The 19,563-nt window shown below is 43.7% G+C and overlaps 1 protein-coding gene across 1 annotated transcript in view; it reads right to left on the bottom strand.

The window, feature by feature from the left end:
• Positions 1-19,563, bottom strand: part of myo5aa (myosin VAa) — a 45,886-nt gene that overhangs the window by 3,979 nt on the left and 22,344 nt on the right. The window contains exons 14-41 of the mRNA XM_034526306.1: positions 18,566-18,649; positions 15,493-15,648; positions 14,950-15,047; positions 14,763-14,849; positions 14,122-14,230; positions 13,741-13,952; positions 13,361-13,517; positions 12,858-13,097; positions 12,528-12,776; positions 11,534-11,627; positions 11,302-11,447; positions 10,930-11,043; positions 10,640-10,774; positions 10,173-10,229; positions 9,803-10,030; positions 9,269-9,277; positions 7,346-7,446; positions 5,389-5,469; positions 3,835-4,033; positions 3,121-3,186; positions 2,563-2,656; positions 2,303-2,452; positions 1,801-1,955; positions 1,480-1,569; positions 1,003-1,153; positions 539-821; positions 248-422; positions 26-106 (exon numbers count right to left, since the gene is read on the bottom strand). Coding sequence (XP_034382197.1) covers positions 26-106; positions 248-422; positions 539-821; positions 1,003-1,153; positions 1,480-1,569; positions 1,801-1,955; positions 2,303-2,452; positions 2,563-2,656; positions 3,121-3,186; positions 3,835-4,033; positions 5,389-5,469; positions 7,346-7,446; positions 9,269-9,277; positions 9,803-10,030; positions 10,173-10,229; positions 10,640-10,774; positions 10,930-11,043; positions 11,302-11,447; positions 11,534-11,627; positions 12,528-12,776; positions 12,858-13,097; positions 13,361-13,517; positions 13,741-13,952; positions 14,122-14,230; positions 14,763-14,849; positions 14,950-15,047; positions 15,493-15,648; positions 18,566-18,649 — 3,801 coding nt within the window. The remainder of the gene's footprint in view (positions 1-25; positions 107-247; positions 423-538; positions 822-1,002; positions 1,154-1,479; positions 1,570-1,800; positions 1,956-2,302; positions 2,453-2,562; positions 2,657-3,120; positions 3,187-3,834; positions 4,034-5,388; positions 5,470-7,345; positions 7,447-9,268; positions 9,278-9,802; positions 10,031-10,172; positions 10,230-10,639; positions 10,775-10,929; positions 11,044-11,301; positions 11,448-11,533; positions 11,628-12,527; positions 12,777-12,857; positions 13,098-13,360; positions 13,518-13,740; positions 13,953-14,121; positions 14,231-14,762; positions 14,850-14,949; positions 15,048-15,492; positions 15,649-18,565; positions 18,650-19,563) is intronic.

The raw sequence follows: 19,563 nt of genomic DNA on the forward strand, positions 1-19,563 counted from the left end.
GTGTTGATACATTGGAGTAAATTACCTGTATGGTTCGTATGAATGACACCGATACTCTCTCCTCAAATTCATTGACTGGAGTGTAGAGGTTCAAGACCTTCACAATCTGGAAGAGACATAACACAGAGAGGTTGTAAAGACATTTGACCTCCAGTGGCTTTAGGATTAAGGTGAGAACAATGATTTAAAAAGCGTCTCTGGTCTCTTTGAAGGTTGTTAATGAATGATGAATGCTGGGACAGTTTACCTGAGCGGTGGTGAGGGCCAGGCACATGGAGCAGATGGCATCGGCGTCCTCGTCAGTCTTTTTCTTCACCTGCAGCAGCTGTGCGGCCTGGATCAGAGGCTCCAGAGTCTCCTTGGCTCCGCATACCATTAGACCTTTGTCTCTGAGCCACTCCTCCTGCTGGCTCACATTGTACCTGCACACAGACACAAGTCATAGGTAAAAACAATGACAACAACCAACAAACACAAGGGTCAGACTATCAGCTCCACGTTAGAGCTCCCCTCTGAGCAGCAACATCTCCTACTGTACCTGATCTGCATGCCTTTGCTCCAGGAGCACATGTCCTTGCGTAGCAGCAGGTTGTTGAGGGTGACTGCTCCGATGATGTAGAACTGCTGCTTCACCACTTGTTTGATGAGCTCGGGGTCGGTGCCGTGCTGGCACATGGTGGAGTGGAAGGCGCTGAGCTGCCTCAGGATGGAGTCAAGCGTGTAGGTGCCCTCGTCTGCGATACTAGCTGTTCGCTTACGGAGGCCCGTGGGCTTCACCCCCGAAACTCCCTGGATGGTCTCGTGTTCCAGCATGCCAGAAACTGCAGGAAACACACACACACACACACACACACACACACACACACACACACACACGCACACGCACACGCACACGCACACACAGTTTGTAAGTATTTGTATCATGCACATGTGCAAATCCCATCTATACTACAATACCATTAGCTTGTAGGATCTCACACACACACATGTACATGCACACACCTATCATGGGCTGGAGGATGTTCTCCATGCATTTGATCAGCTGCTGGTAGATCTGGATGGCCAGGTCACTGATCACCTGTCTGTACTCTGCCAGGTCGAAGTTGGACAGAGTGTGTTCATTCTGTCTCTGCGTGTTGTGCTTCATGAAGGCCTAAAAAAAACACAGAAAAAGGCAGATTCTTCCTCAGCAACTCTATTAAAAATACTATTTCATTCTAATGTATGATATGTCAAATGTCACACTTTGTATCATCAGTAACACCATTTGCAATCGCAGGAAAAGTTAATTATTTTCAATAATCTCCAGTTCATTTAACTTTTTATATTCTCCGTCTACCCGGTTGTTAGATTTCTTTCCCCCCAAGAAAAAACACAAAAAACAATCACGATTGCCGAGAAGTTTACCAAACCCTGTTCATGTATGTGTACATATACTTGAGCTGAAGCGTTTCTATGTCGGTGTGCATTGTGTCTCACCTCGTCTCCGCTGTATTGTTTCAGACAGTGTAAGAAGCGGCAGGTGTTCGCCAACCAGAAGGAGACCGTCTCAAAGTCGTCTCCTCGTTTCTGACAGGAAGAGACGAGAGGAAGAACAAATTCAGTAGTCAGTAAACCAGCTGGTTACAGTCAAGTCTCCAAGTCAAACATTCCACAAATGACCCAAAACAGCATTTAAAAATCAACCCAAAGTACTACATTTAATACAAGGTTGCACTTTATAAGAGTACCACTGTACCCCCCTCCGCGCACGCGCGCGCGCACACGCACACGCACACGCACACGCACACGCACACATACCTTTAGGATCTTCTTAATACTGTTGATGGTTGAGGTGAGCAGGGTGCGGACCTTCTGGTCATCGTTGACGTAGTCTGCATGTCTCAGACACATGAACAGGATGTAGGCCGGCAGACCTGGGATCAGATTCACGGCCACACCACGAGGCTTCAGCTCTGGAGAGACAAGAGGAGCAATTCAGAGCTCAGCAATGGACTGAGGAGAACATTAGAGAAGTTTCTGAAGTCACACAAAGCTTCTCTACAGATGCTTTTTAGATGTCAGATTTTTAAAAAAACGTAAATGAAGCCTTCATTTTTAATAAAACCTGCGTTATGATTTGTTTGAAACAAATGATATTTAAGGCATTCTAAGTTATCTTTAAAGGTTTACCAGTTCCATGTGAGGCTCAGTGGTTTGTCAAACTACAACAGCAGAAGGACACCAAAAGGTCCTGAAATAATGAGTATCTTTTATCTAATTTTCCAGCTGTTGTTTCTTGCTCTTCATACTTAGTTCTTACCAAGGATGAGGTTCTTGACCAGTTTCAGTTCATCCTCCTTCTTGTACTCCAGCATCCCTTGGAAATCTTTCTCCCTGCGAGGAATGTTGACGGGGTGAATCGGCTCGTCCACCATCTGTCCTGGAGACGTTTGTCCCTCGGTTTGACCCGCTGGCAGACACACAACACATGACAGTCAGGCAATATCCAGTCCGGTAGCACTCAAACACATAACATCTACGGACTCTCAAGTCTTTGCTGATTGATCATTTCTCATGTACCCCCCATCTCTCCGATCCTCTTGGAGTACACCTTCAGTTGCTTCTTGAGCTTGCGGATGGTTCGGTCCTGCTTCTCCAGCTGCTCCATTAGATCCTGGAACAGGCCGAGGGTTGGAGTGATGGAGAGAGAGAGAGACAGATGAAAAGAGAAGGAAAAGAGAATAGTGAGGACAAACGGCAAGCCTCTCAGCTTCACACTGTCCAGCGGTAAAAAGAAACACTCCAACGTGTCTGTACAGTGATAGCTTTGCATTGACTAACATCTTGGAAACAAACCAACAAACAAATAAAGGGGGGGCGGGGGTTGTTAAAATCAACATGAGAGCTGCTGTGCTGATTTCTTTTTCAGAGGAAGAGATGCTACAGGACTCGCTGGCTGTTAGAAACAAGAAGAAGGTGCATAGCTGCTCCGCTGTGAGTTAGAAGACGCCGCTGTGGAGAGTTAGAGCGACATTCAGCACTGCTTCATTCAAAACGCACAACCTCAGTTAGTTCTGACACATGCAAACACACACACACACACACACAACCACATGCACACACACACACTCTACATACAACCATCCGTCGTAAAATGATGACTCGAGCCTCTCGGGACGCTGTGGGGTCTTCAGCCAGGAGTTCCTGTCAGGTGATACCATCCACACAAATGAGTGTGCGAGACAACTGTTTCCGTCTTTGTATGCGTGGCCCAAGTGGAAATGGAGCAACCCAAACATGTGGCCGTTCCTGCCACGCTTTGCCGTGTGCGAGAACGGGGCTCAAATGTAGCAAGAAAAACATCTAAAAAAAGGTTTGGAATCTTGTGTTTACTTGAAAAAGAAATCATATGTAATGTTTCCGCTATTTTTTTTTGGTGGTGGTTGGTTACGTCAGATGGATCTATTATGGGGGAGCGTGTATATTGTAAAAGGTTGATGTTACTGGATTATAACTTTTTTGACTATTTGAATAATAAAGTCGGAGACGAAAAATGCTTACACATTTAGGCTTCCTAATTCTAATATATTTATGGTCACTCCACAGGCTACACACACATATTTACGTCATATAAATGTCTTCGTTGTTACCGCTGTAATATTAACGTTGTTACCTGTATGTTTGGGATTCTGCCAGTGTGTGTATTGGTAGATGTGGCGTCTGTGTTGTTTTGTGTTTATTAAGTGTGCAGAGGCTCTTTGCGATGTGCACGTTACATGAACTGAGGTTGCAGTTCCTATTCCTCCTCCTCCTCCTCAACCTGGAGGCCTCTTTGCGTGTGCTGCAGCGTACCAGGTTCTCGTTGGTGAGCCGGGTGATCTCGTGCTGCAGACTGGCTTCGATTCGGGCCTCCGGAGGCAGCTGCAGGTTTTGGGCCAAGAGCTGCTGCTGACGGTTGTTATCCTCCTTGACATTCTGCAGCTCGCCGCGCAACGACTCCACCTCGCTATCGTAACCTCTCCGCTGAGTCTGCAGCTGGTGCTCCAGTAGCCTGGTGGGGGGAGGGAGGTGGGCAAGGAGATGAGACCAGAGGGGGAAGGAAGGGGAAGAAGAGAGGAGGTGTGCCAAAGATGAAACAAGGAAGGAGGGTAAATGGAAGATGGACGGAGGAGGGAAAAGGAAGAGGGTACGTGGCAGGTGAAAGGAAGTGAGGGAAGACGGGACGATGGAGTGAGGATAGAAGACAAATTGGGGAATAACAAGAGAAAGGGCATCAATGAGAGAAGAGGAAAATATATCAGCATTATAGTGTAAGTAAAAGAACAAAAAACAGTCAGAGAAGGAGCTTTTCACCAGTGTGGTGACGCAGGACACAGCATGCTGTGCAGGCACTACCTGCAGCCAGAGCCCAGCCTCTCTGAACACATTCTTTAAAAGCTGCTGGCAAGGTAGAGTTTTATGCTTCATTCTAGTTTGGTAACTTCAAACTCTGTCAGTCAGATATATGGCAATAAGTAAACTAGCATTCAGTGAGACTTTCACTTATTACTACTACTAAAATGTCAACGGTTGTTTTAATGCTCAGACAGAATCCCAGGTTCTTCTCCCAATGTGTAATTTCTAGAAAGACATTAGCAAGGAAAATAATAAGCTATGCAGAAAGTAATGCGTTTGTGAATAATTCTTAGGAACCGTTTTAAAATGTCAGGAACAATACTTTATTTCTCACTGTATTTCAACTACTTGTTTCAACATTAGATGTTAGTAATGAAACACAACTGATCGGTTGGCAAATCTAATCCATGTAGCGAAACCAAAGCGAGCTCTGCAGTGAATATTAAAGTTCATATTTTAAGAAGCTGAGACATTTTACAGACTGTCCTTATAAAGTGAGTAAAACCAGGTTAGTGGCAAGATGAAGAAAAATTCTGCAGCACTTTGTCATAAATAAAATGGGAAAATCAATCCAAAACCTTGAATAAATGACTATGCGTTAAAAAAACATGTGTGAAGAGCACACAACCCCGTGAAGTACTGTCAGAAGAGAGTGGGACCAAAACAACTGGGCAAATCTTCTGTTGTGCCAAAAGTATTGTTAGCACCCAAGTAGAGTACAAGATATGCATAACTCCATAACACAACACCAAACCTATTCACGTGGGCAGAGCCCATCTAATGAGTTCTGGGGCCAAAACGTAGGCTGAGAGTAGCTGTTCCTATTAGTAACAACAACCAAATCACATGTCTTACATGTCCTATGAAGAAATGCAAAGACGTGAGAGAAACGCTTGATAAAACGCGAGAGCGAGAAAAGAGGTAAATGAAGAAAAACAGCAGCACACATTCTTTCCTGTGAAAAGGTAAACGTATATCATGCTAAAGAAATGACAGAAAACCCAGTTCCACCTGATGGTTTCCTTTAAGCCCTGATTAACCAGCCACAGCTCTCCGTCCTCATTCAGCTTATGGAAGTCTGGAGCGGCAGATCTGACCGACAAACAACACAAAAGGAACACGAACAACACAACAACAAAAATAAAAATGCGGGATGGTTTAGTCGGGGAAAGAGATGTGCAAGACAACAGTAGTGTGCCTTCTTCTCCCTATCTGAGTCGTCTGCATATGTACATGGAAAAACTACAATGTTTAATTTGATGCAATATTATGACTGTGGGGGAAAACATGTGTCTGTCTACCTTTTGGTGGCTCTTAAAGTTACTACGAGGAACTTGTAATGAAACAGTCTCAATTTAATGCTGACGCTTTAATACTGATGCTGTACAACAGGCTCCTCCTCCTGGCCGGAGCCTGTTGTACCCTGCTGCATTAAAATGAGAGGTTTTCTAAAAAAGGGACTGTGGTGGTTGGAAAATCTCCCACTTTTTCCACAGGCACCACCACAATCAACATTAAATAAAAGTTCCTCTTAGTAGCTTTAATTTATATTATATAACCACGCAACTAAAAAAGTGGAATTGGACTGTGATGTTAATGTATCGGTAATTATTTTGATACCCACAGATTCAGGTCATCTGTTTTAGGTGCGCTGTTGATGGATGCTTAACTGTCTAAATGTAGCCCGCTGTGTACTAAATACTCTCCACTCAACACTCGTATGTCAGTGTGTGAACAAAGAAGGTCACGAGCAACAAAGGGAGCAACATGGGAGAAAATGGTATGAAGGCAGTGATGCACAGCGCAGAGTTTTGGGCAACTCTGATAAGTAACAATGTGAAGGGTTTCCCTCAACACTGGAACTTTAAGTATATAAGTACACTAACGTTGTTGCTTAATAGCAGAGAATATGTCATATAGTTAGCTACCTATTGTGTGAACAATATCACGTGTGGAGGATTTTGCGACCAATCAGATGAAACACGTTTTAAAAACGCGGACAGCATGACGGATCCTCGCAAAAGTGATCTGCGTATCGACATTCAAGTCATTAAAAGTGCGCTGTGCATCTCCGCTTCGCACAAACAAAGAAAACAAGTCGGCTTTCATGCAGGAGTTATGCCAAACTCATTCCATAAAAGCTGAGAGAGGAGGCTTCCCGCAGCGACATCCAACCTATCGCTGCTGAAAAGTCAGTGCAGGAGGAAGTTGTGCTGTAAATCTATGCGTTAATAAAAGGTTAAACTACAACTGAAGATTACATTAATACCTTTTTTAGCTCAGACATGTCCATGCTTTCATGCTGCATATTTTGTAAACACTGCACTGTAAATATAGAGTTCTGCAGCATCTCCAAACAACAGACCGGAGCTTTTGAAAATATCCTCAAACAGGAACTACCTTCAGTTTAAGAGACTGCACTCTTGTCCATGCTGATTCATACAATCCCATGCAGACCTATGAATCCTAAAACCACACATTCCTTGAATTCAAATACCGCTGAACACAGTCTGTTAGAGTTCAAGTGAGACCTTTAGCTGTGACTCGAGCGGCTACATCATTCGACATGCAGTTAGGGCAGAAAACGCCGACCCAAGCTTTCATCAGCACTGCGACGTAAAGTCAGCTGGTTCAGCTTCAGTAATATCAGTGACATGTTCAACTCGGTTGGGCATCAGCGTGGCCATGCATGCTCTGCTCCACGATGCATAGGCCACGTCTCATTGGTTACCTCAGCCTACTCAGGAGATCACTGACTTCCAACGGCTTACGCGTGAACCGAGGAGATCTGCACAGGACAAGGCAGTGTTCACAAACACACACTTCTTGCACACATTTCACGGTGATATCGATAATGGAGCGTGAGCTCAGTAAGATACAGACTTTCGGGTCGGTTGCTTCGGGTGAATTTAACATTGATAAATGTGGAGACTGGCGATTGGGAGGAGAACTGGCTGAACTAAAGTACCTGTTGGTGTCTTTGAGGCCCATGTAAGCCTGCTTGAGTTCACCAGCGTCCTTCAGTTTGGACACATCCTCAACAAAGACCGAAAGCTCCGTCATGGTTTCCTAGAGGAGGGTGGATGAAGGAAACGAGAAGATGAATGAGAAAGAGAATTTATAAGTGCAACCTGGCTGCTCCTACCGCTTGCTAAGCAGCACCATGAGCTTCACACAGTTCAGGTGTATGAATGAAGACAAGCGGACCGATGGTTTAATGAATGCGAGTTCACACTGCAGCGGGCATGCGGCATGTGCGTTGCCGACTCCCTGGCCAGCATCACTACAGCTGCTGGCTACGACTGTCCTTTCACTCTGACAATCATCAGCCAGTTGGAGCCTCGGGATGAAACGGTGACAAGCCATCAAGCGATGCCTCAGCGGCAGCTGCCTGTCTACGGGGAACGTCACTACGCAGCGATGGCATTTATTTTTCAAGCTCTCATGAGACAAGAGGTGCTGAGCATCAGCCGATAAGTAACAGGGAGTTAACGTCATATGAAAACAAGGTGATTTCTGAGCATGAAGGAGTGGGAACCAGCATATCTGTGCATCTATGTAGCTGCAGTATAACGCAGCAACATATCTGTGCATCTATGTAGCTGAAGTGTAATGCAAAGACATATCTGTGAGTCTATGTAGCTGCAGTATAATGCAGCAGACCAACGGTCACAGAGTTTACTTCTTTAGTGAGTCAACAGCAACATAAATAATTAAAAACCTACAGTAAAGTATAGACTGTAGTAGTCACCACTGCTCAGCACTGTGGAGTGAACTCCATCTGTGTTGCCTTGGTATACATTTCAAGCAGTTCTTATGAGTTGCACCATTAATCAGATATTTAATATTGTATTCTGAATTTAAAAGCTGTGTTCTGAACTTGCATTTCTGAAACTTGAATTTGAAAAAAGAAAAATGCATTTCATGCAATTTCAGAATGACTGTTGTGTGAACCGAGATGTACAGGATCTAATTTCAAGTACAACGTGCTGTGGGTTTTCATTCTGTACTGACATCCATCCGTGGGTTGTGAGTGCATCACAGATAGTGTTCACAGAAGATTAACTCTTTAGTGAAATAAACAGCCCATAACGGCATTCATTCATAAAGACAATGGACTTGATAGATGAGATAATCAGTGAGTGTGTGTGTGTGTGTGTGTGTGTGTAAAGTCTCCTAAAGTAAGAAAACTGATCTTTTGTTTCCTTGATTTTATGTTACAGCTGCACTTTTGGGTTTCTTGTTTGACATTAATTTGGTCACCGGTTATGGTTCCAGTGCAAATCTTTGAAAGGGAACACTCTCCCTTGAATGCTCTCACACTGTTTACATATCATACATTTAATGTTTAAAGCATTTCAGGAGTCTTTGTTGTCACCACTTTCCCTCAGTCTGCTCCCTTTACTCAAATGAAGTTGGTGATTTCCCACGTTTACTTGGTGCAAAAAGGCATATTAGTGGTGGCAGACAGAAAAGAGCAAGTGAAAGTAAAGCCTGTTTAAAATCACTAAATGTTTTCTTTAATCTTTAGGTACCGAAGTTATTGTTGATTTATGAAACCTTTTCTTTCACTAATCTATGAAACCCACGAAGAAGCCATATTTGAGCAGCTGCTAGTGCAAAATAAGAAGCCTCCACTATTGAACAACCACCAGAAATACTGCTGTTTTTAATTATCTATGGGTAAACTTTAAGTTATTGTTATTATTAGTTTTCTATCAGCAGAGGTAACAGCTGCACCTGTTTTCAAATGAATGCTGCTTGCTATCACTGAGATGAAATATAAATTTGATTGCTGGATCAGATTTCTTACCTACGGAGGGTTTACATGCGAGACACTTTGAAAAAAAAGTGTTAAATACTCATGCATGATGCAGTTTTTAAACTGTACCTTCTCATCCTGTGGGAAACCAGGGATGGAGGAGAGAAGGTGGAGACAGGAGAGTTAGACACACTGACGGTGCAGTGAAAACAACATCAACATACAGTGTAAATAATAACGTGAGCCTAAATTACCAACGAACTAGAGTTTATATGCCAATCAAGTAATGTTCAAGTCCTTTTTGTCACACAAATGAAACAGATTGTGTGATCTTTAGGCCATGAGAGATTTGGCCTGAACCATTATTCGTTTTTTGGAGATATTGTGCAAACAAATAGACAAACAGAGAAGCAGACAGTGGTGAAAACACAACACACAAGATTGTGGATGCAATCAAGCAGGTGATATCCACCTAAATCGAGCTTCATTTTGTGAACGAACAACAGCACCATGTGACCACAGAGCCTCCATGTTTAATTACGTGTGGATGATTATTGGCCATATACAAGGCTTGTCAAGATAATTTCCAGTTGAGCAGTGGTGATGGATGAACTGTGCCTTATTAAGCACAAAGAAAACAGAGACGGTTAAATATTCTTCTACCTTGTGGTGCATGGCTTCCTTCTGGCTGACCAGCTGGGAGCGCAGGATCAGCACCTCCTCCTTACGGACCTCCAGTTCCTCACAGGACGAGTTGAGCTGCTCCAAGACCACCTTGTAAGCTGGGGAGCCCGGGGCCCCAGCACCTGTAGCTGCGTTACCCAGCAGGCTTTGCCTTATGTCCACCAGGTCATGTTTCAGTTTCTTGTTCTCCGACTCCAGCTCCTGACGCTGAGAAGTGCAAAAAGATTCAGTGGCAGAAAATGCCATCATAAAAGAAGATGTCTGCCTTCATATCAAGTCATTATCTGGAAACAGTGAGAAAACAGGTGCCAGTGTTACATTTCTACTTTCTAGTCCCCTCATAGCTTACCTTGAGGGACTCGTACTCCAGCTCTGCCCCTCGAGCCTTTTTAAACTCAACGTCATCCTGAAACAAGGAGCAAAACATGGTGATGAACAGGTGTTGAGGACAAACTCTGTATTGACACAGAATAAGAACAGGGCCTGAGAAGAACCTTTCGGTGTAATAACCTGTGTCATGAGGCGTTTACATTATCTACATGAGGATGCAAAGTCTCTTGTTATATCAATGAGTCATAAAAGGTGTAAAAAAAGTACTTTTTTGTTCTTATACTGGGTTATTACATGCTTACGTATGTATATTTTGGCTTTCCATTGGGCACTATACAAATATTACTGTATGTGTACAATCATTTAGTGTTAACACATTAAATGAAGTTTATAACTAGGTGTTGTATAAGTGTTATCTCTTTTCTTATTACTATACACATTAATAATAGGATGATATATTTCAGAGCCCAGTGTGGGTGTCGGTACCCTGGCTCTAGCCCGCAGGAACTGATCCTCTTTGTTTTCCAGTTCGTTGCGCAGCGACTGCTTTTCTTGCTCCAGTTCTGTTAAACGTTTCTGCAGCTTGAGGGTCAGCGAGGTGTCTATCCCTCGTGTCACATCCTGCAGGACGAAGGAATGGGAGGACAGCGCATAAGCCCCGGGATGAGTATTGAAATGGCAATGTTGAAAAAGAAAGGCCACTTTGACATCAGAGTAGAAACTCTGGACGATTCCTTCATATTCAACGCGACAGTACTGAATGCCAACGTTCTTACTTCGGCAGCACGGGAACCTTCTTCCAATTCGGCGCACTCGGAGTTGTATGTGTACTCGGATCCGTTGCTGCTGTGGGTGGAATCTGTTCTCCTGTGGCCGGGCTTGGAGACGTTCTGCAGACGAGAGAGAGAACATAAACCTTTTCATTAAAGGGTTAAACCGACAGACTCGAGTCAGCCCTGCTGCGCCTTCAGACTGAGCGCAGCAAACATCACAAACCTTTTGCTTTCTGCTGTTAAAGCAAATCTGATGTTCAGAAAAAAATGCAACAATGGATATAAAGTGTTTTCAGAATGTAAGTTGACACAACACCTAAATGATGTCAAATGATGTTCATATATGAAACCTCGGTGTGTGCGCGTGTTCCTCACCGAAGAAACCATCTCCTCCTTCAGGTCGTCGTGTTTCTCCTCGAGGCGACGGTGTTCCGTCAGGAGGTTCTGGTAGCGAGATCGCTCCTCGTTCAGATTCGTCTCCAGCTGCTGAGTCTCCTCGGCTATCGCACGGACCATTTTCTCTGAAGGGTCATAGAGAAACGTACTGTCCGGTTTCGGAGACAACTGGATGAATGGATGGATGATTTAGGAGGTGACATTTTCATACCTGTCATCTGCTGACTCTGTTCCTGAATCAACCTGTTCAAGTCGTCCTTCTCTTTCTTCAGCGAGCCATTCTGTTCCTTCAGCTCTGAGACCATCTACACACACACACACACACACACACACACACACACACACACACACACACACACACACACACACACACACACACACACACACACACACACACACACACACACACACACACACACACACACACACACACACACACACACACACACACACACACACACGTTAACAAATGATACTTCACTAATGTGGTGTGCAAAGCAAGGTCAGAATCTTGAACATGAAATATCTGAAGTCCACTAAATGTGACTGATCCATTTATTTTCTACATCTAACTCATTACTGTAACTCCTAAAAGATGCTCTCCGAGTTATTTGAGGACAAACAACAGACAAAATACGAGACAGAAACACCGGAAAAAAAAAGAAAGAAAGAAAAGAAAAGAAGAAAGAGTACACAGCTCAGTGGCTACCTCACTAGCACACTACTCTATCTCCTGTGCTCACCTGCCCCGGGGCAACTGCGCCCTCTCACCCAACCATGTGCCCATTTCACCCTGGTTTGCTCTGGCTCCTAAATTGGGGGGAAATGGTTTTCTTCTGGTGCCAATATGAATATTTAAGCAAAAATAAATATGTTGTGATATTTCCAGGAAACTATGGGCCGTTATACTAATCTGAAGCAATTTCTAGGGACGTTAGTTTTAAACTAATAATAGGAATTGTTGACCGCGACAGCCTCACTAAAAGCTGAAAACTAAGTGGAGGAGAGACAATGGAGGAGGTTTTAGGGAGAGTATAGGGAGAGTATTGAAATTCAAATCTTTCAAACACACAACCAACATCTAGAAAAGAGTGAAAAAGGCATCTACAGGCGACATGTAACACACACACACACACACACACACACACACACACACAGCGAGATGGAGGACCAGGACCACAACAGGTCTGCAGGTCCAATCTTACTTTCTCCATTTCGCTCCTGTAGGTTTGCGCCCAGTCCTCGATGGTCTTTTTCTCCTTCTGTGTGGAACTCAGCTCCTTCCTCAGCTTCTCCAGCTCCTCCAGCAGCGAGGTCACTTGGTTGCCTTTGTTCTTGGCATCCTCCTCCACCCCGCGCAGCCGGCCCAGCTCGCCGCGCATCCGCTCGCTCTCTGTTGTGTAGGTATTCTCCAGAGCGACGAGCTTCTCGTTGACCAACCGCTTTTCCTTGTTCTGGAGGCATGGGACCATAAAACAATATCATACATGCATACATCGATAAAAACAAAACTCCCAATGGGGAAAATCCCTCACCTGCTCGTCGAGTTTCCTCTGCAGCTGCATGATCTTGTTCTCCATGCCTTTGTTGAGCTTCTTGAAGTGCTCCACTGAGCGGGCCTCGATCTTCAGCTTCTTCAACTGGCGCCTGGCCTTCATCCTGCGGAAGCAGCACTGCAGGTAGACGATGGAGACGAGGCAGCGCTTGTACCAGCATCGAGCCAACCAGCCACGGACGCGCTTCTGAATGATCACAACCTTGTGCTCCCGCAGTAACTGCAGGCGGAAACAGAGACAGTAAAGGAGGAGCAGAGAGAGTGATGAGCACCCATGTGGTTTACATACAGTAACGTCATTTATTCACATTTCACAGATTCCTTTCTGTAATATTGTTGTTTTCTTGTTACAGTAATGTTGTAGAAGTGAGTCAGTGAGCCAGAATAGGACAACTGAACTATCAGGAAAAGAAAAGTTTATAGATTTATAGAAAGCCAGATCTTAGGAGTTGATATCGCGGCATTTTGTGATGCGTGTCTTACCGCCTGGTACTTCTGCCGGGCCATGTAAGCTCGGAGGATCGTCTGCATGACCAGAGCGGCAGCCTGCTTCTGTCTGTAGTGTTTCCTCTCCACGCACATCCGCTGGTACTTCTGGATAACGGTGGCCGCCTGCGAGCGACGCATGAACTTGGCCAGGCTGAGGAGGACCAGAGATATACTCAACGAACAAGTATCGAACACAACTTTAGACTTTAGGTATTTCATCCTGCGACTAATTTAACTCCAATAATAATCAAAACAAACAGTTTTACACAGCATTGTCTTTTAAAACAATTCGTAAGAAGGAATCAAATGTGTGTGTGCGCGATTGTTCCGTTTCAATGGCTGAAGGAGTTGTGAATCAGGTTCAGCTGACTGACCAGCGAGCTTGGTATCCTCTGGTGAACCTCTGGATGGTGATGGCAGCGCTGCGCTTGCGCAGATACTTCTTGCGCGCCAGCCAGCAGCGAATGGTCTTCTGGATGCGAACGCAGGCAACACGCAACTTCTCCGACCTCAGCTTCTCCAGGTAGGCAACCTGGCCGGCCCTGAAGAAGATCTTGGTCTTACCAAACTGGTATTTGTCCTGGTCCTGAAGGAAGACAGGAGCAGAGATTGGGAGTAAGACAGTGGACCCTTAGAAGGGCAGAACGAAGGACTCAGAAATGAAAAGCTAAATTCATAGGTGCCGTAGACAATGCAAATCGTAATATAACCATTATTCTTTTAAGAGTGAAGGAAAGGTAAACACCCAGTCTGACCTGCACCAGTTGCTCCATAACATTTCTGCATGTCAACTTCTTGTCAGGTAACACGTCCTTCTGCTTCATCAGCACTCTGTAACGGCTGAAGAACTCCTGGTACGTCCATCTGAGACACACACAGCCATGATGAATACATGTTTGCAGCAAAGTACATTTGCAAAGAGGGAACTGGGTGTGCTTTAATGTGTGGATTTCTGTAAGTAAACATACTCACTACCTCAAAATGCAAGGCATGATTGTGGTGTCAAGTTGTAAAATTGTCAGGATATAAAACATAACCTATAGGGTGATTTATTTGGACAAAAATCATTTGTTCTGCTCATATTATCAGGTATTTTAGCATCAATATTGAATGCATTAAGGTGACCAGTAAGTAAAGCCAGACTCGGCTAGACAAAACAGTCTCCTCTAGAGAGAGAACGCTAATCACTTGTGCAAATGGAGCGATGATAAATAACAAAAGGATCAAATCAATTCTGCAGGCCGGCTGCATTGTTGAGAGGATGCATTCAGACAGTAGACTCTTACATGCAGGGTAACATTTAGCATTTGCCTTCTGCTCGGGAACTCTTAAAAACTCTTTAAGGACACAACACATATCCAACACAAGCAGCAGTGTTGCTGGGCTGCGTCGGTACCTGGATGGGAAACCTGCAGCAGAGATGCGGATGGTTTCCAGGACACCGCAGGCTCTGAGCTGCTGCACCGCACGTTTAGGATCGAACCTGCCAACAGCACATAAACACAGTAAATATGGTTTCTATGAGAATATTACCTCTAGATATAACAATGTGTTTTTCATAAATAAAGAAGAGGAAGACTCACGTGAAGCCCAGCTTGAAGTCATTGGGTTTGATGCACCGCACGTAGTGCGGAGTTGTTGCGTTCAAAGTACCCATCAGCATATGCAGCGAGTTACGAAACTGCAGGAGGACAATCATCACCATCATTTCTTTTGTAGTTTCAAACTAGGCTACAGCTATAGATAATCATCATTAGGAACACGCGCCGTTGTCTGCTGCATCATAATTAGGAATTAGTAAATAATTGTTATCGCTTCAAACCGACTGAAAATTGAAGATCGTCATTCTTTCCTAATGTTGATGTTGCTGCAATTCACAACTAGCAGTAATGAAATAAATGACAATGACTTTAGACAAGACCTGTATATATATATATATATATATATATATATATATATATATATATATATATATATATATATATATATATATTCAGTGTATATCTGATATCCACCAAAATGCTGATCTCACTCTGTGCAGGTGGATCACCTGTGGAAACACCTACAGCAGGATGCAGTACACAGCATCAGTCCACAGAACAAACACACAGGAAAGAGATATCAACCTGGCAGCCAACGGTCTTCTTGTTCTCCTTGCTGCTCTTTTCCCGGCTCTTGTCAGGCTTGATGCTGAGGCGGGTCCGGCCTCCGGTGCCAGCGACCTGACCAGTGGGACTGATGGCTTTCTCCCCGTCGTGAAACAGCTCCACCAGCAGGTGAAACTGGGGAAAGCAGCCCGCTTACAGTCAAACAGAGCAGCTGAAGGCAGCATTAGACACGGCAGGCAATATTGATTTACGGAAAAATAGGTTATCCACAAAGCCTTTCACTCTAGATGTACTGTACGTTAAGCTTCAGTGCAACTACAAAACATATTTATTAGCGATAAATGTAGTTTCTAACAGCCTCTTTTTACAGTTCCTGGCATGCAAATGCATTTCTGTTACCTATTGCATAAAGCCTTACAAAGCATAACGACAGCTTTCATGGAGCATGCCTTCATAACGAGTGTCGAAAACCACGATGTTAATGACTTAATTTTTACATTTAAAAAGCAATCAAGTTGTCTAGTCTGATAATCAAGTGCAGAGATGGTTTGACATGAGTACATTTTCCACACTAGTCCGGATAGTTCAAGAAGACGTCGCTTGATTTGTAGATTAGCGTTTGTTAAATGTATTCACAGTCAGAGAGTTGTTACGATGTTTTAAAAAGATAGGAACAAGGAAAGGTTATGTTTTGTCATATATGAAAGTACGCGCTGGCCATATATGACTGCATGGCGTTATCTTGCCATGGTGTTAGGACATAAATCATGTATGAAACACATCAGTTGTGTTCCATATAACACAGAGGTTATACAAGGAGGATGCTGTGTTATGTGCAGCTTCAGGTCCTCCCTCACAGCGTTGCCATGCAGCTGCTCTCGCCAGCGTCATTAAGCAGGATAATCTGAACAGCCACGGCCACAAAGGCTTTACGTGCTGCGCGCTCACAGCATCACTCTGAAAACATGTCCTCCTTCCTTTGTCCCTTGGTTTTATGTCCAGCCCTCTTTTCTCCTCTCAGAGTGCCTTTAGTGCTCCCCATGCAACAAACATAGACACACACAAACAACTTCAGTCTCATCAGTGCCGTTAGAGTGATACTACCTCGGTGAGTGAGAGAAATAAAAGAGAGGGGAGGGGAAAAAGGAGGTAAAAGGAAGCGCTGCAGGCGGATCAGCGTTGTAAGAACGCCTCGGTTTACCTTCTGCTGGCAGGGAAGGGTTGTCATGATGACCCAAACATACATGGACAACACAAGGAGGAGACACAGTGACAAAAGAAACACAATGACATTAAAAAAAGGAAAGAAAACCCACAATCATTATTACCCCGCCCCAAACAAAAAGTATAATACACACATTAATGTATACACATGAATGTGTATATTATACACAAACTAAAAAGTAGATGAAACCAGGCAGACTAATGACGAGGTTGAAATGGTTTGAAGAGACACGATGGGACGATGAACACGTCGGGATGCATTTCCACTGAGCTCTAAGCCCGCATGAGGTATGACGCGTGTCTGTTGGAGGGAGACGGCCACGCGGGGGAATTCGATCTGTCGAAAGCTGGATCAGATTCCTGGACTGCAGTGCATCATGGGAAATCTCTGCATCGGGCATTTCTCGAAGCCACTGTATTGATTAGACTTGCAAGCAGACGTCTGCATGAATGCGAGACTCCTGTGTCTCTCGCCGGTCCCAATGCAGTTTGGAGCAATGCAGCTGCTCTTTGAAAGCATCACAGGGCTGGAGCATCGAACACGTGAAACGGAGGTTCCGGGTTTTAGACAACCCGGCTTTTCTTTGCAGAGCTTTTGGCCAATTGCTAAGATCTGGTATTTAAGTGGCCCTGCTAAAAAAATAAGTCCACTGCGGTCTCATCGTCACATGTGTGACGATGAGCCAACCGGAGGTTTTAAACAAAACCCCGAATGAGCCCAATTTATTGAGGAGAGAAAACGAAGACAAAAGAGAAAATGTAAATATTTATCACAGTTTATAAATGGACTCCCTGTAACCAGATCTCAGACATTATTGTCCCAGTGTATCAATACTGAAAGAGACAATAGCCACGACTATGCAAACAAGACCCACGTTGTAATGAACCAGAATTTCCTTTCACCGTCTTGAGAGTTGAAATGCTATCAACAGCAGACGTTTTAGAAAACACATCATCCAAGCTGATCATCATCCAAAGGGCAATCACAAACGGCGATGCAGTTAAAACAGTCTAAACTAAATGTTTGCAAAGTATTGTCTCATTGTCTGCCTGTTGAGGGAAGGTTCAAGATAAGGTTGTGTGGCTGAAGGTTGAGTACCACATAAATAACATGGTTTAAAGTAGGGTTTGGTAGTTTAAAGTTGTGTGTGTGTGTGTGTGAGTGTGTGTGTGTGTGTGTGTGTGTGTGTGTGTGTGTGTGTGTGTGTGTTGAGTGATTGTGTTAGAGGTTAGAGCAGACAGTATTTCAACCCTTACCCATTTCTGCTCTTGATGAAGTCTATAAGAGAACAGTCGATGATCACTTTGAGCATATTGGAACAAACACACTACATCATAGCTTGTGTGTCTGTTCTTTTTTTCACTAAAATTATTATATATATTATATATTTTTGACAAACTAGCAGGTGCAATATGTAGCAAAATATATCATAATAACATTATATTGATATTATTGACCAAAATCATCTTTATCCTCTGGGACACGTTGAGCCAATGACCTGACTTACTGTGCGTGTGTATTTAGCTTTGACTGTTGTGTACAAATAAAACCTAAACCTCCTGGTTGGAGCATTTGTCATCACTTCTGGCATCAACACTACCGCCACATGGCCAGAGGAGGGCGCTGCTTCCCTGAGCCTTCAACTGGGACTTTGTTTCATTAAACAATCGTTTATTCTTCACACAGAGCAGGTGCACCAGCTCTCCACGAGCTGCAGGCTTCTTGGCTTTGATCTCAGTGGACGCTTGATAGTGTTTTGAGTTGTACAGTAATGTGTTCAAATGTCTCTCTGCACATGAATCTAGTTTGCATCTGACTATACACGTGTCCATAAACGTAATGCAGATGTGTGTCTGTCCTCCTCACCTTGCTGGCCTTCAGCACATTGATCTGTTCTTCGTTCACTGTGTCCTTGTTCTTCTCCAGGAAACCGTCACATTGGTACTCCACCTGCTCGACAACCAGAGAGCAGTGTGTGTTACTATACCTGTGAGGACATTTCATTGGGATTTATCCAGGTCTTATATTTCTGATGAGACATTCAGTTGAATAAGCCCACAGTTTGATTTGGTATTGCAGTTTTTGGGCCACAGATTAGGGAGAAGAAAAACAAAACTATTACTAATGTGTTTGATCTCCGAAATATATAAATATATAGATAGATTGATTAATGGTGATAACGCTACATTACATAAAGCCATGACATTGATTTTGGTTCGTACGTCATTGAGCGGTTTTATTTTTTTACGGTTCAGTTTTGCATTCCTACAGTTTACTTCCCTAGCTGCCATTTTTGTATTTCTAATCACATTATCTGACCCAAAGAAATGCGTATTCACTGTTCTAATGCTGAGGGTACATATATAAAAGATAAATGTTTCTATCTATTGGTTTCATGTCAAGCTCCAAGGCAAAAAGTAATACCTTCAGAGTAGCTCCTGTTCAGACATGAACTCCGGATGCAAAGCGCCTTTAAATATATCAACATTCATCTTTTCAAATGTTTGGTCAGAAATATCTCCACGGATTCCATTTTAATGTCAGGGTACCGATGGGAGAGTCTGCATTAGTCCTTGACCCCGTTTATCTGTAACCTAATAGTGAGGATCTTAAAACAGACAGTAAAAATAACACTGCGTCATACAGCTATGAGACACTAAAGTGGATTCAACTAGTCAAACACACACACACACACACACACACACACACACACACACACACACACACACACACACACTAAACATTTCACTGCAGTACTGTTTTCTTTGTGTGAAAACAATGATGATAATAAAAAAAAGTTATCTGTCCTCCGGCCATCCTAAAAATAACTCCAGCACTGCAGCAGCAACTGCAGCCAATGTGTC

Source organism: Cyclopterus lumpus, chromosome 3 (assembly GCF_009769545.1).
Source record: "Cyclopterus lumpus isolate fCycLum1 chromosome 3, fCycLum1.pri, whole genome shotgun sequence".
In the NCBI taxonomy this organism is placed as follows: Eukaryota; Metazoa; Chordata; class Actinopteri; order Perciformes; family Cyclopteridae; genus Cyclopterus; species Cyclopterus lumpus.